This window comes from Erithacus rubecula (assembly GCF_903797595.1).
Source record: "Erithacus rubecula genome assembly, chromosome: 16".
In the NCBI taxonomy this organism is placed as follows: Eukaryota; Metazoa; Chordata; class Aves; order Passeriformes; family Muscicapidae; genus Erithacus; species Erithacus rubecula.
The window spans coordinates 8,275,372-8,291,446 of NC_136668.1; the positions used below are offsets into that span (position 1 = coordinate 8,275,372).

The 16,075-nt window shown below is 41.8% G+C and overlaps 2 protein-coding genes across 4 annotated transcripts in view; both read right to left on the minus strand.

Annotated features, from left to right (window-relative positions):
* Window positions 1-6,855: 6,855 nt before the first annotated feature.
* LOC306809069 (keratinocyte-associated transmembrane protein 2) lies at window positions 6,856-13,017 on the minus strand. Its single transcript, XM_079320179.1, has 3 exons — window positions 12,861-13,017; window positions 9,474-10,060; window positions 6,856-8,447 (listed from the first exon to the last, which is right to left on the minus strand). Exons 1-3 carry the CDS (start codon window positions 12,961-12,963, stop codon window positions 8,316-8,318), a joined length of 822 nt encoding a protein of 273 aa, XP_079176305.1. The 5' UTR covers window positions 12,964-13,017; the 3' UTR covers window positions 6,856-8,315.
* Window positions 13,018-14,514: 1,497 nt separating this feature from the next.
* VDAC1 (voltage dependent anion channel 1) overlaps window positions 14,515-16,075 on the minus strand; it is a 72,373-nt gene continuing 70,812 nt past the window's right edge. For all 3 annotated transcript variants that reach the window (XM_079319412.1, XM_079319413.1, XM_079319411.1), the window contains one exon: window positions 14,515-15,456. In XM_079319412.1, coding sequence (XP_079175538.1) covers window positions 15,365-15,456 — 92 coding nt within the window. In that variant the 3' untranslated portion in view covers window positions 14,515-15,364. The remainder of the gene's footprint in view (window positions 15,457-16,075) is intronic.

Here is a 16,075-nt window from a genome sequence, read left to right on the forward strand (position 1 = left end):
TTAGGCACAGAATAGCTCATCTGTGCATCTTCCACAGCCCTCAGAAGGGTTCTCGTGGCCCTTGGTGATGGCTCAAGAGCCATTGGAGGACCCCTGGCCCACTGGAGTATGTAAAGAGTTCAAGAAGGAGGATGACAGATGGATACTGCAGATAATGCACAATTCCCAGCATAGCTTGTTGGTCTGGAGCCTTTTCCAGCACTGGGCACTTTTCCTTCAGTACTGGGGAAGGAAGGAGGCCTTTACTGGAGATTACCCCAGATACAGCAGCTGCTGTAGAACAGAGAATTTTTATGTTTCTCCCAAATGAAGAAATTTCTCTCCTGAGTTTCTAAGACATCTTTGCCCAACATTGCAGCTTCACAAGCATTAGCTATTCCCATATGACTATTGCACGTGTGTAATTGAAACTGAGCCAGTAATCAAGCAGGCAAACTATCTACAGACAAAATAACTGCTTTTCAGACACTGAGTTCAACAAGAATGAGGTATTAATGTAATTATCGATTAACTGCTGTTTTGGTGATGTATTTCTAAATCTGTATTTGCTTAAGCACGTAGCAATCATTTGTATATTGCTCTGGAAAAGGTTAGGTGCTGTCAGGTAAAATTCATAATATTAAAATCCTATAAATAGCAACAATTTTTTCATTCTAATAATTTCTGCTCCCACGCAGTAACATTTAGGGAGATTGGTGTCTTTGTTTTCCAATGTTTTCCTCTTGCACAATACTAGAAATATATGTTAGACTGAGGAAACAGGTTTATTTTTCCCTGAGTTAGAGAAGAACTGTGTGATTTCAAAGCTGGAGGATATTTTGCTGAGCCCCTGATTAGTAAAGACAGTTTTTATTCTTATTAATTTATTACAGCTGAGACGGATTAATACATACATAAGAACTTCTGATGTTAGAGACACACATTTATCAGGGCAAAACTAAAAAATAAAGGCCTGGGAATGCAGTGTAAGAATAAGATAGAATTATTTATATTGAAAAAGACAGTGTAAGATCATAGAGGTTCATTACTCTAAGGTAAACAACCTTTGTTCCTCGAAGATTTTTTTTAATAAAATAAACCGAGGTTTTTTAAAAGTAAGTAAACACCCCTTAACACCCTTCCACATCTTGGTTGCCCTATGGGCTCATGCTGTCTGTCTCAGTGTCAGTTTTGTCCAAAGGAATTTCTCCTAACACTCATTCTTGAAGTTATTTTGCACTTTTCCAGCCCTTTGCCAAGTGCCTTCCATGGCGCAGCCACACTCCCCCCTGCTGGCTGCTCCAAGGACTGGCCAGTATCAGGGAAAGCTGGGAAAAATAAATTATTTTAATATCTAAAGTGATTATTATTTTTCTTCTGGGTATTACTTGGAGAAAAGTTGTCCTCAGAAATTATGGTTTTGCAGCTCCAGCAAGGTAAGCTTGTTTTTCAGATAAAATACCATCCTCTGCCCCAGCATTGAGTTCTTTTTGCAATACAACTTTTATTTAATAGTTTTAATGCTTGCTTGCCCAGGCAGGAGCAGGCAGCACTCCAGGAAAGTGCCAGAGATGACAGAAGGATCCTTCTGTTCTCACAGCCACTGCCCACCAGCAGCAAGATACATCTTGCTTGTGCTGTGATACCCAAAATAATCACACTGAAATAAGAAAGGGTGATCACAGAGGCTGGAAGATAAAGAAACTGCCCAGTTTGCTGTCCTGGTTCTCTTTAACAAGCTCTTTCTGCAGATCAGTTCCATGCAGACCAAGGATGATGTGAAAGGACATCCTTCTCACAAACCACTCAGCCACAGCAAAGGACTTCAAATGACACCTCCTTCCCCAGTCCCTAAACTGCTCCCTGGATAAACTGCACACCTTATGTTAAGCTAAAATTATAAAATTATAATTGCACAAATGAAGGTTGGCTGTCAAATTTCCCCCAAACTGCTAGGATATCATGTCACAGAGCCTTTTTGTCAGTTTGTGGTACAACCCTGCCCAAACCCTCTGTACTCAGGATCAAAGACAGCTTTTGTTCTCTGGGAATCACTTATTGCAATGCAGAGAATCTTCCCCAGGAGTGTGACTGAAAATGTGACATTGCAACTTGGAAGATTTTGGCTTAATTTCTGCATGATGCCATCATGCCCTTTTTTCCAACCTTCTTTTCCTCCCCAAACAATGTGGAATATAATTCCCCTTTTCTGAACATCTGGCACTCCAGCTGTTAGGATTCACAGTCAGCATGCATTAGAAATTAAAAACTAGTTCAGATTAACTGGCAGAATTTGTCAGCTAATACTAAAAGCATAATTTCAGAGCTTGAAAAAGCTTTGCACCTTTATAAAGGATAATTAGCTGTTCCTTGCCCCAGTGACTGCAATTCAAGAGTGTTCACCCTGTTACTTTGGAAATTTAACTATTAACAAAAAGCATTAGTTAACCTGAAAAGATATATTTAAGGGGAGTCATTAGGGGTTGTTGTAATGGAAAAAATATGCTGTTTGGGTACTTTTGATGGTTTAATTCACTGTCCCAAACTTGCAGAGGGGGGAACAGTTATGTGGAGAGCATAAACATTTTCCCCAAGGACAAAAAGCACTTTCATCAGTATTCACAAGCCACCATGTGACACAGCAAGATGGTGCTGGAGGTGCTGACAAAACTACACAACATAATCCTATTGCCTTACAGAGCCAGCTGGTAATGAGGGTCAGCTTTGTGACCAACAAACACAAGGATCCCCCAATTCATGTAACCTGAATTTTAAATATTTCAGTAGCTGGGTACACCTGTGAAACTCAACTCTTGTTCTTAACCCCATCAGCTTCCTTAAATACCAACATTTCAACATTGTTTACAGAATAGTACAAAAGGATTAAATCTTGTTTCACTTAATCGTTAATAAAACCTCAATGAGTGCACCTCAATAAGGTTAACAAAATCTACATATTTTATTTTTAATCAAGATAGGAAATAGCATAGATTAGTGATTTTCAGTGTTAATAACAAGGCAACAGACCTTGTAATTAAAAATAAATTTTGGAAGGTTGCTAAATGATTTTGATAATGACTTAAGGATCAATTATAGAATAGATGTCATTCTTCCCTTTCTAGTTAGATATATTGGAAACAGTGAAGCTGAGAAGTTCTTGTATTAACCTTTTTTTTATTACAACAAGGACATAAATATGGTCTGTAACAGAAAAGTTTGACAAAAACCAGTACGGGGACTTCTCTTTAAAGGACACTTGATGGAAAAAAAAAAAAAAAAAAAAAGGTTCAAAAATGATGTTGTTAGTTTTACTGCTTTGTGGAGGCTGGGCTGTGTGGCCTTGAAGACTACTGCTCTATCAGTCTTACATGAGAATTTAGCACTCCCATAAAGCTGCTCAGCCTTGTAGGAACAAAAAATGCAGCTTCAGTTTGGATTTGGGACAGGACAGGGAAGCTGCACAGCACAGAGGATTGCAGACCACACACACACCAGAACTGCTGTGGGGCAGCAGCATCCCTCAGCTTCCCCAGAGTCTGCTCAGAGATTCAACCACAAGAAAATGTGTACAAGGAACAGTGCAAACCAGAAGAGACCCCAAATCCTCAACTTGGCCTCTCAGCAACAAAAATCCCAATGCTGAGGCTGTAGCAAGCAACCATCACTAGCCTGGTCTCTACTACAGTGTGAAATGTTCTTATTTGGGCTTGGCTTTATGAGACCACTTAGAAATAGCTCTATAGTCACAGAATCTCAGTATGGTTTGGGTTGACAGGGTTGAAAGATCATCTAGTTCCAACCTCTTCTGCCATGGGGCAACACAAGGTTACAAGAAACCTTCATGGTAATGATGATGTAACTAAAGAGAAAATAAAATGAGTTTGCTGCTACTGAACAGGGATCAGCCCCACCTCTGCTCTCAACACTTCCATCACTTGCCTTGAGCCACCTCTGGCACTGGCCTGCACAGTCAACCAGCTCAGCACCCTAAAATGATTGATAATCAGCCCAGGAATAAGATTCAAAAAGGAAGAGGAATTGTTTCCCTAGGTTAGGAACCCACTTACCTTCCAGAGCAGGCAGGATGGCAAGGCAGGGACAGCAAGAGCCTCCCCTGGGGCTGTCAGGCTCCCAATAACCCAGGTCCTGGCCAGTGCTGCCCACAGGACCTTCCACCAGGCACCTGCAGCCTTCACCCCCTGCCAGCAGCTCAGCTGAGGGGCTCTGCTGGGAGACCCTGCTCCTTCCCTTCCAGAGCAGGAACACCTGCCAGATAAGTCGTCCCACCTATCCCCCAACCCCAGGAGACTTCACTGCCTCCAAATTTAGGCAGAAAATTGAAGCCTGAGCAAGTACCTGCTGCCAGCCAGTTTTCTCTTTGCTCAGCATGACAGGTTTCCACCAACAATAAAAGCAAATAAAATCTCCCCCACTGTGGCTCATTGCAGGTTTCCTAAACTGACCATAACTTGGAAAACCACTGAGCAATGTTTTTATTAATAGAAGTCTGTGTGAGAGACACAGAACTCTCTTTCTTTTCTCTATCTATTATTTTTATAGCATTGAAATTCATTTAAGATATGACATTTTTCATCTCCACCTTGCAAATTAATTTCCCATAACTCAAAGCACCCTGCTCAGATAAACCCTTCTATCTTCACCTTGTACACAGCTGAGCAGCAGCCAAGGACAGTTGACTTGGAGCTGAATAATATGCACTGGTGCTAAATGAAAATTAAACCATTAATATTTTAAAATACCTGATTTCCTGGATAGTAAAAGTGAAATGTATCATTTGTTTAAACTATCCTACTCATGATTTCTTTCCTCATTTCATAAAACTCAGCCACTAACAAGAATTTGCATAAATAGAGCTTGAACTTTCATCTCAGGAAGTTTAATCAGAAAGGTCTTCAGGAATATTTTATTCCTTTTATCAGAATATTGATGGAAGTAATAATTCACCTTAATGTGAGAAAGTTTCCCTTCTCCACTAAAGAAATCCATCAAGACATTTATTGTTGGTGAGATGTGAAATAAATCCTCTTGCTTTTTCCTGTTTGATCTCAGCATTTCATGAATTTTTGACTGCCTGCTCTTATTTTTCCACAAGCAAATTCAATTAAAGAAATTAAAGCCCAGTAGTTCAGCCCTGATTGCCCCATCAGCAAATGGCTCTTTTATTGCACTGTGGATGACACATGCCACCCTCTCCTCGTGCTGCTAGAGCCCTTGTAAAACCAGATCAGGAAGAACCTTTCCCCCTTTATTGGTGCTATTAGGCAACGGCTATCGACCGCCCAAGCCAATTCAGCAAGCACTTCCCTTGCTCAGGCAATAGTCCAAAGGCTATTGAGAATGAAAAAATATCCTTGGAAAAAAAAAAAAAAAAAGTCAAAGTCATTGCGTGCATGTCAAACCTTTCACTGCGCAAGGGCGAGGTCCCTTCTCCACGGGAGAACACACAAGTGAGCTGGAGAAACAACTCGGCACCACCCGGGGCCAGGGCGGAGCTGAGATCGCCGTTTGCCACCTTGGCGTCCGGGATCACCTGCTACAAACGCAGCTGCACTTCCACACGGCCAGCAGCAGGAGCTGGATGGCAGGGTGTCTCCTCCAGGACACAGATCACCGCTGTTAACTGGCACTGCAGCCTCTGAATGCCGGGAATCAACAGTGCACAGCTTTCAGGAATACTGGTATTATCGTGACTATCATTTGCTGTGATCAAACCATCTCCTCGGGCAACTTGCTGCAGTAACTGTCAACGTGACAGACTCACCACAAGTCCTTAAAATAAATTAGTATCCCATTAGTTACCAAACATCTGTTTGGGTAACTCCCCAAACTAAACCCACTGTTTAAAGAACTTCAAGGATTTCAAATTCATATTAATGCCCTTTGAATTTAAAATTATTTTTGTAAGCTGCTCTTATTATCATTAGTGAAAAACATAATTTTAAGAAGTTCTTACTTCTGTGACAGAGGATGTGCACCACAGTAGAGCAAGCAAAGAGTAACTGCTCATCTTAAATGCTTGAAGTATTTGAATGAGGCAAAGCTGTAGAAGACACACGTGCAAACCATCATTTCAAACGTCACTTACCCAACTCAAAAGGTTTCAGTCCTGGTATGACTTCACAGGCAGAAGGCTCATAATGTGATTTTCTCATCTAAGGTAACCTCATGAAGAGCATTTTCAGAGATCAGCTATATGGGCAATTCAGCAGAGCACTGATTTAACTCTTACAGTGCAGCCCAAGAGAGCTGCAAGTCATTACCGAATAAACACTGCACATCTGTGGGACAAGTATTGTCACTGCACAGCTAAACCCACAAGCATTTTAAAATGTGCTGACTGCAAAACAACCAGGTTTACTGAGCTAAACCAGACCTTTGCCTTCTGTGAGCTTCTTAGGGAAAGCTGTCAATCATGCCATTAGCTGTGCACATTCCTCCTCCAGAAGTTAAGTGGGTTTGTTGTAAGGAACAGCTTAAAACCTGTAAAGATTAATAAATATCTCTCCCTAGAGACAGCCTATCTTTCAGATCTTGACCCCACCAGTGTTACACTTCAAAGTAGGTATGTTCAGGTAAGAATTTCCAGTATCTTCTACAAGAATTATAGACTAAACAACTTAAGCTAAACAAATCATGTTAAAGAATGTATTAATTCTCATAACTTAAAATCATGAATTTATGTCTTGCTATCTATCCTATACACCATTTAACAGATGCATATAACAAACCTTCAAACACCCAGTATGGGCAACAGAGAAGATGGTTTTGAAATGGTTTCCAACTCCAAGCATAAGCAAGACAAGTTCTTTATCATCAGTTACTCTACAAAAGCAGTAAAATAGCTGAGATAAGAAACACAGACTTATTATTGTAATTTATTTTAAAAACCTTATTCAAAAATGATACAAGTCCAAATACAATAAAAATTACTGCAAGAAAAGAGTTTTGGGATGTTTTGTTTGTGCTTTACTTCCTGTACTTATAAAAAGAATGCATATAACAGTAGGATATAGAATTTTTAGCATTTCATTCCTAAGACTGCATTGTGCCTTCAGACTCCTCATGCCAACAGGCACGAAGCTGATTTGTTTCCAAATGTTACATAACTACTTGAATACCAAGTCATTAATTACAGGGTTCTGATTCACCATTATTTACAAATGTATCTGTCTCAAAACTAAATCACAAACAGAATGTACAGAAAACTAAAATTTTATATTTTACAACTCATGAAAACATAAATAATGGAAATACAAAACACAAATTTAAAAAAAAAAAAAAAGAAACAACCAAACAAAACCCAAAAAAGACTATTGTAGCAGAAACTTGATTTACACTAATGCATTAATGTTTGCCAAAAATGAGAGTGCACTGTCCACAGACTGGTAGCCCCCACACCTTTACTTTCACCCATCTGTAACCTGGTCAGAAAAACAACCAAATAAGTTATTCTAACAGTTTCTCCCATTTATAATATAACAAATCACACAGCCATTTCCCAACTGTCTTAAAATTCAACAGAAAGCTTTGATGTATTAAAAGCCTGTCAGCTATCTATATATTAGTAAGATTATTCAACAAGGCTTGTTTTTCACTCATTAATTACAGAGAAAGTGAAGTAGTCATAAATAGCATCTGAGAAAAAAAAGGACAGTCAAGAAGCTGCATACCTTCACAAACACCCTAAACATTTTAGGAAATATATGGTAAAAAAACTTATGAAATAAAATGGATTATATATAGTTATTTTTAAATTATTTATAGCATGAACACATACAGAAATTATTAAATTGCCATTCTACCTATTCTGCCAAAATAGGATCAAATTATGAAACAAGAAAACAATCAGAAAAAATGAGATTAAAGACTTGCAGCATTAGAATTTAAGCATGGAAAAATGTAATTGTATTTTAAGTTTGCAATATAGTGGAATTTGTGAGCCATGTAAGTGATTAGAAAAGAGATCATTAATTTGATTTAGTGATGCCAAAGTCATCAATTTATTAGACCTAAAATATTTTATGCTTATTTTTTTGTAGTATGACTATCGAGACTGCTCCAGACAGAAGGGAATGATGCTTAACAAATGGAAAGAGCACTAATTTATTAAACTCTCTGTCTTTAGAGTTGATATAAAACCTGACCAAAGTAGCAAACAGATGGATCACGCCTTTGATCTTCCATGAGATTTAATCTCCAAAACATCCAGGTCCAAAAGAGTACATCTCATTTCCATACAAGCAGCTTATTTCGAATACCTGAATATCATTACAGGAGTGGGCAGGCAAAGAGTGCTAAGATAAATCACAGTGCTTTCAAAACACGTAGTCATTGGTTATTTTCAGGGAAGGCATGGCCTCATTCACGTTTTGATCCAAGCGATGATATTCCACTGTCCTGGAGCACAGGCCATCCCTCCACCTTCGGCTCTGCACCAGTAGGAAGATCTGAAGAAAAATGGGACAATTTAGAGATGCTGTGCAGAAACATTCTTGAGTTTGATAAGATAGCTTCACAGTGGTACTGACATCATTGGTTTCACCCCCCCCCCCATGTTAGCAAGGGCATTACTATGGCAAAGATAATGCATTTTTTAATCACTTATTTGAACTGCTCTCTGATAAATTTTCAAAACGCAACAGTCTTCAAAATCTTCCCCTATACAGAACTGGCAATGCACATTACAAATAGGCTACTGCACAGTAAAGAAGGTTTTGGGTTTTTAGCTGCTTTCTTTTCAGAGTCCTAAAATCCTCACCCATATGAGTGTTCTCCCCAAAGCAAACATTATACTTTTTAGATATGAGAAAAGTAATCTATGGTTTAATGCAAACTTGTGCATGCACCTCTATTGTGTCCGGTTGGGCTGAAGTTAAGTTTTAATGCAAGGAATACATTTTGGAGTAAAACCAATCAGGCCACTTGTGAAACACAGAGTATTAATTTGTACTGAAGAAACATTTACCTGAAAATACTAACTTAGTAGCTTCTCTATTTCTAAAAGTTTGTAGTTACAGTCTCAGAATGTCTATGATATTAAGACCATATTAAAGTGACTATTAGAAGGATTATCACAATCATAAGAAGAACATTCCCACACCATTTGCAATTAAGCCTCCCTTAATTTGTTTTCCTGTGCAGAAATAAATTAGTTTCACCCCCACTTGACTTGGTTCAGGTCTCCTTTACAGAACTCATGTTGTGCACTGCCTGTGTCCATTACTGTACTGACTGATTACTGATGTTACCAATTAAGTCATTTTCTTATCATAAATGTATGATTCAAGTTCATTTTCATTGTGCAGATAAAAATAACACTAACGATCTGCATATTAGTATCACCACAAGACTAAATGGTCAAAAATTTCATTCTTCAAAAAGTTAAGTTCCTCTTCTCAAAAATGTGTACAAGGGAATGCAACTTTATTTTAAACACTCCAGCTGTTTCTCTCAGCCTTTCAGAGCACACCTACCTTCCTCTTATTGTGATAGGTGATATAAACAACAGCTACTAAGAAGGCAACTACAACCAGATGAAAAAAAAAGTGGCTGTCTTCTTCTTCATCCAACCCTGAGATGGAAACAGCTTTTATCTTCTCATCAAGGGTCTTGATCTCCTCATTGTAATTACTGATGGTGTCAGAGTTGTCATCTTCTGACATCTCTAGAAGGTCTGGGTTATATCTGGAATTCGGTGTCATTTCGTACGCATAGTCATCTCCATCTGACTCCATTGCTTCTTTTATGATGGGTGGGGAATTACTCAGTGTGTCTTTCAAATCTGTTAGAAGATCTTCTTCCTCAATTTTAGTATCTTCTGAAGCATCAACATCCACCTGTGATACTGGACTAGCAGGGACAACAGGTGACAAAGAGTCACCATTGGGTGTAAGTGGCTGTCCTGCCATCACTGAACTGATTTGGGCTGTTGTTGGCAATGTCTCCTTTCTTGCTGAGGTTAAACTCTGCAAGCTGTCTGTCAAATTTTGGGATCTACTCAGTGTTTCATTCTCACTTGTAGAAGAAATATTTCTTGTAAGCATATCTGCTTTCACAGGACCTGAGAAAAGGATGAGAAACAATTAGCACAATGCACAAAGCACCAACTTCTCTGACAGAAAACTATTGCCACAAATTTCCTTCATAGACAAGAAATCATATGAAGAACACAGCATATGTCACACTGCAAACTTTTTAGGATTCACATACAGAAATACACGCTCCTGCAATTTGCAACTTCCCAAGTAAAGTCTTGAGTGTGACAGGAACTAAGGGTTGGAAGCATATGCCTTTCAGATTAGAGGGGAAAAGTGTCCCTGAAAAACTTAGCACACCTGATTTCCAGGCCTAAGAACTTCAAAGAGATGTCATCCTTCCCTCTGTGGATTCATGATGGCTTGTAGAATCATACATGATTAGCATTATCTCCATTAGCAAATTCTTCCTCCTATAGAATGAGCTGAGGTCTACAAAGGAGGAAGTTCTCAGGAAAGCTTTTCCTGCAGTTAAGTTTTTCATCTTTCACCATTGCACGTTTTAGCAACAAAAAAAGAGAAGATGCTGCAAATTTCCCTTCCATCAGTACACATGGTCCCAGCACCTCTTCCCAGGCACTAATTTTTATTGAATTAGTAGATACTGAAACAGATTTCCAACCTTATACTAACTCAAATGAAACTACTGAAACACAGGTTAAAAAGAAACATTGCCCATGTTCCTGGAGGAAAGTCTTTTGTTGGCAGCAGTTATTGTAATGAAGTAAGTCAGAAAGAGCTGTAACAATGCACCCTCAGGCAAATTCAGCATCTCTCCAATGCTGGGAGGAGCTTTGCAGAACTACATAAAAAACAAGGTGAGCATTAAATCCAGATGCAGAGGCCACTGTCCCTTTCCTGTAGCCAAAAGACAGTAAAAAAAAGGATGCAGAGAGAGTTTAACAGCCAATTGTTTTAAACCTAAAAAGTAGCAAACTGTTCATGTTTGCAGCACATCACTACCAGATTCAAATCCAGAGGCACCTTAAAAACTGTAGAATCAATTTTAGACTTTCAGCATGCAAAACTGGAAAACCATACTTGCCTTGTATTTTGTCCTGCCAAACTAATTTTTCATTTTACAAAAGCAACAATACTTTCATTAAACACTTTCAAGGCTCACTGGAAAGTTACAGCCTCTAGACATGAAGCATTCAACCAAGTGCTTGTATCAGGTTACTTGTAAGTAAAATATTATAGAGGGGACACTGAATCACGTTATTCATGAAACTTGTATATTTGCTGAGGTTCAGTTACAACAGAGCTCTTGTTTACATGGCACATTTTTAGTATGAATTATTCTTTAACCAACCCTAAAACACAGAAGACTCAACTCATCCCACATGAAGCAGACACCATGGTGCCTCTCTGCTGAAGTTCAAAGTCAAACATTTCATATTTAACTCACTTATTGATGCTGAAAAAACTACTTGTGTGAATTATCATAACAGCATTAACTTGTTCAGTTCCTAGCTAGGACAAGTTTAGGGAATTCTGAACTCTCCTCAGGTTTAAGTCAGCTAGCTGCACATGCAGAGATAAATATGAGGAAAGGCAGTTGCAAGGTAATTTTATATTTATAGCTAGCTGGCACATCATGAGGTCAGCCTTACTGCTACCCTCCCCAAACAGATAAAAACTATTAGTAAGAGCTAAACTGTTTGAAACACAAGCATATTTTGCCTATAAAACTATATTGCATCTGGCCTTACACTTCATATCATTCTTGAGGTTTTAGAAGGATATATGCTTAAATGCAAGGGACTCCCAGCAACTATTGATGCACCTTCAGACTGAGAAAGAGAAATTTCCTATTATTCCTAAAATATGCTTGGGGTTTTTTTGTTTTAATAGCAGCTGGAAGTTCAGCAGCTAAACCACAAACTGATTTATGATATTTCCCCCAAACTATTTGGCACTGTAAACGGTGGTTGCACTGTTTACAATTACACAACACTGTCAGATGATTTAAAATCCAGAAATGCCTCAGCTTCAGAAACAGATGAACTAATGTTCAATCATGGTGACAGAATTAGCAACACAAACACCGCACATAAAAAACACATCATGGCTACAACTCACTTCTAGGGAAACTGCTTGTAGAAAACCAGTTGTTTCATGACTCCTAAAGTTAAAAACTCTCCGTTTCTTACAGGTTTTTGTCCCAAATTTTTACTGCCTACCCATCAGAGCAGGTGAGGGGCAACACAAATAGAACTGGAGTAGAAATACTGACAAGCACTGTTTGATGGATCAAATAGTTACTTTTTTTCCTTCACTAAGTCCTTTCTCTTCACTGCCCAGCCTGTACTCCATCCAGAACAAAGAGAAACTCACTGCCCCTGCAACACACATTTCTTATCAGCCTTTGGTTACAGCCGTCTGTAGTTTTAAGGGGAAGAAAGGAAACACTTAACTAGGAGACAACTTGCAGAATAACGTAAGCTTAATTTCCAAGAGAGAGGAGATTAAAACCAGGCACACAGACAGAGTATAAAAATCCCAAGCCTGATGAATGAAGTAACCAGCTAAACTGTCCTTCACAGCAACAAAAGCGGCGCACACCGGGCAGGCGGCCTCCCTGCCCCGCCCGGACGCTGCCCTTCCCCTGCGCACAGCCCCGCGCCCGCTGCACTGCCCGCAGCCCACCCGCCAACAGCCGAGAGGCCGGGCCAGGCCCGGTCACCTCACAGCACGGCCCGCGCCGGCCGAGGCCGCACGGCGCTCCAGGCCCAACCGAAGACACCGGTGGGGCAGACCGGCGGGGCGGCCGCGCAGCGCCCGCAGCCCGCAGCCAGCCCCCCCGCCCGGCCCCGCGGCGCTCACCGGGGGAATCCTGCCCGCGGGCCGCCAGGGCCCAGCCGCAGAGCAGCAGCAAGCACAGGGCGCGGCCCGCCGAGCCCCGCCGCTCGCCGCCGGCCGCCGCCATCTTGGCCCCTCCACGGACGTGGCGATGGCTCCGCCCCTGGTGAGGCGGCCGCGCACGCGCACGGGCAGGAAGGCGCCGGGCGCGCGCAGGGCTGAGGGAGCGCGGCGGTGTCACAGAACTGGGGGGCTGTGGAATGGAGTCACGGGATCCTCGAATCCTACAGTCATGGAGGCAATAAGGCTGGGAGACTTCTTAGTCCGTCCAGTCCAACCCTCCACCAGCACCGCCACTGTAACCCCTAAACCGCATCACCCAGCGCCGGATCCGGGCGCCTCTTAAACCTCTCCAGGGCTGGTGACCCCAACAACTCCCTGAGCAGTCGGTGCAGAGCCGGACCACCCCGACAGTGAAAAGGTTTTTATTAATATCTGATCTGACTCCTCCCATCTCAGCTTTATCCGCGTTCTGGTGCTCTCACTGCTTCCATCTGCCACGCTCCTGGCAGCAGACTCCGGGGCCGTGGCTGAGGTGGCTCTGCAGTCCCGGGCTGTGGCTCAGGTGGCCCTGCAGTCCCGGGCTGTGGCCCTGCAGTCCCGGGCTGTGGCTCAGGTGGCTCTGCAGTCCCGGCTGTGGCTCTGCAGTCCCGGACTGTGGCTCTGCAGTCCCGGGCTGTGGCTGAGGTGGCCCTGCAGTCCCGGGCTGTGGCTCTGCAGTCCCGGGCTGTGACTCAGGTGGCTCTGTAGTCCCGGGCTGTGGCTGAGGTGGCCCTGCAGTCCCGGGCTGTGGCTCTGCAGTCCCGGGCTGTGGCTGAGGTGGCTCTGCAGTCCCGGGCTGTGGCTCAGGTGGCTCTGCAGTCCCGGCTGTGGCTCTACAGTCCCGGGCTGTGGCTCTGCAGTCCCGGACTGTGGCTCTGCAGTCCCGGGCTGTGGCTCAGGTGGCTCTGCAGTCCCGGCTGTGGCCCTGCAGTCCCGGCTGTGGCTCTGCAGTCCCGGCTGTGGCTCTGCAGTCCCGGCTGTGGCCCTGCAGTCCCGGGCTGTGGCTCTGCAGTCCCGGACTGTGGCTCTGCAGTCCCGGGCTGTGGCTCAGGTGGCTCTGCAGTCCCGGCTGTGCCTCAGGTGGCTCTGCAGTCCCGGGCTGTGGCTCTGCAGTCCCGGCTGTGGCTCTGCAGTCCCGGCTGTGGCTGAGGTGGCCCTGCAGTCCCGGGCTGTGGCAGTGGCACTGGCCCCTCGGGCACATCCTCCCGCGCCCAGCTCTCGCCTCTGCAGCCTCCCACCGCAACGGCCGCTGTGAAAAAATACTAACGAACAGCCACTAAACTGATCCAAGCTCATAAATGTTCATTGCCCACGCTTGCTTTTTTACAGAGAGGTAATTCACTGTAATAAAAGGCAAATAAGTCATGTTGTCTTGTTTTATCCATGACATAAACACAGGTGTAATGTGCAGGTATCAGAACTTAGCACTAAGAACAGTGCCACGTCTGGAATTTAATTCCAAGTATTTTTGGTTTATATGGTAGAAAGTATGTGCCACGACGTTGCCAGTCTTCTGCTGGAGCCACAAATGTAGATGAAATTGTTTTCACAATTAATATAAAGACAGAGTAAGAGATGACATTTCAATATTTTATTCAAGTCAAGTTTGGGGTTTTTATCCATTTTTAGTAGTGTCAAGTACAGCATTTTGGGGTCTAGTTCCACACAAAATGGAAGACTCTCTAAAAATGTACCCATTTAGTTGCTAAAAAAAAGTGGTAATAAAAGAAAACTGGTTTAGAATTAGTGATGCAACTATACAATTGCAGTTGCAAGACTCTTCCCTGATTATGTCCATTTTAAAAGCTTTTCTTTCCATCAGTGCAAGGGGAAGGAACCACAACACAGGACAGGCAGTATTGGCTGAATCACATCAAACCTCCTCCACAAGGACTTCGACAAGGTGGACAACCTAAAGCATTCTGGAGACAGCAGTGGGTGTGGGATAACCAAGTAAGACAAAGCATTGATGAAACACATATCTAAAAGAATAAATTTTAAAATCCCTTTTTCAGACAAGTTTGCACATTCCCTCATTGACTGAAACCTCAGGTATCAGACCATTTTGCTTACACAGTGAACAGTACAATATAGTGGTATGCAATTCCCAGATTTTATAACACACTAACACATTCCTTGTGCCATCAATATATTAGTAGAGGTAATCAACTCTTTCCTTCTTCTTATCTCATGGCAGTTGACAGATGTGATGAGCAATTACATAAAGAAAAAAAGCTAGGATTTTTTATTCATGATTTTGTCTCCACTTCTTTAACAACATAATTTTTAAAGCTTAGCTGTCTTTAGCCAGGACTAGCAGGACAGATAGTAGCAACACTTGCACCCCAGACAAAACATTGAAAGGTACACTATTTTCTGAAGGTAGCTATGCTGTATTTTCAGATTAGCAATTATGAAATCACTCCTTATGCTTCAAATTCTAATCCTAGACCAAGTTTGTGACCCCCTGCATTGACATTCTTGCCATCCAACAAAGCTGACAACGTCAGTTTGATACCTGCAAAATAGAGAAAAGGGAGAGAAAAGTCAACTTAAAACTTGGAATGAGCTTTATGTTCAAGAAGTGCCATGTCTGTTACTGCTTTAATTTATTGGGTAGCCAAGTTAATGGGATTTGGCAGCTGGCCTTGGAAGGACTGGGAATTTTAAAACAATTTGCAGATAAGAAATCTTTCTGCATTATGAAATTTATAATCAACCATGATGATAGATTCTGCTTTTTATCACTCTGAGTAATTAAAGCTCTGAGCCAATTCACTGCTGCTGGTCTACTGATTAATCTAATTCTAGAGTCCAGAATTACAAAAAACCTGGGACCTTGATACATACTCACCTTTCTAAATCACTTTAAAATCTGGGTATGAAAAAGCCCAAGCCCCATCTGCTGTAATATCTCATGTCAATCTGCTCAGTATTCTGGCAGCAGATTTATTACACTACATTAAAACAAATTTTGCAGCAGTAAGATTGTCCTCTTCCAGGGCCAGGGGACCTTGAGAAAGTCACATTTTTAAGAAGAATAAACTCAACAATAGGAAGCCTCTGAAATACTAAAAATTTAGTTACTTATCTATGACACAAATAATCACAGACATATTTAATATCAACATGAAAGA

Coding starts and splice junctions, on each gene's coding strand:
- LOC306809069 (XM_079320179.1), bottom strand. CDS start 12,963: ATGGCGGCGGCCGGCGGCGAGCGGCGGGGCTCGGCGGGCCGCGCCCTG. Junction 10,061..12,860: donor CCGCGGGCAGGATTCCCCCG/GTGAGCGCCGCG, acceptor TCCTTTTCTCAG/GTCCTGTGAAAGCAGATATG. Junction 8,448..9,473: donor CCTATCACAATAAGAGGAAG/GTAGGTGTGCTC, acceptor ATTTTTCTTCAG/ATCTTCCTACTGGTGCAGAG.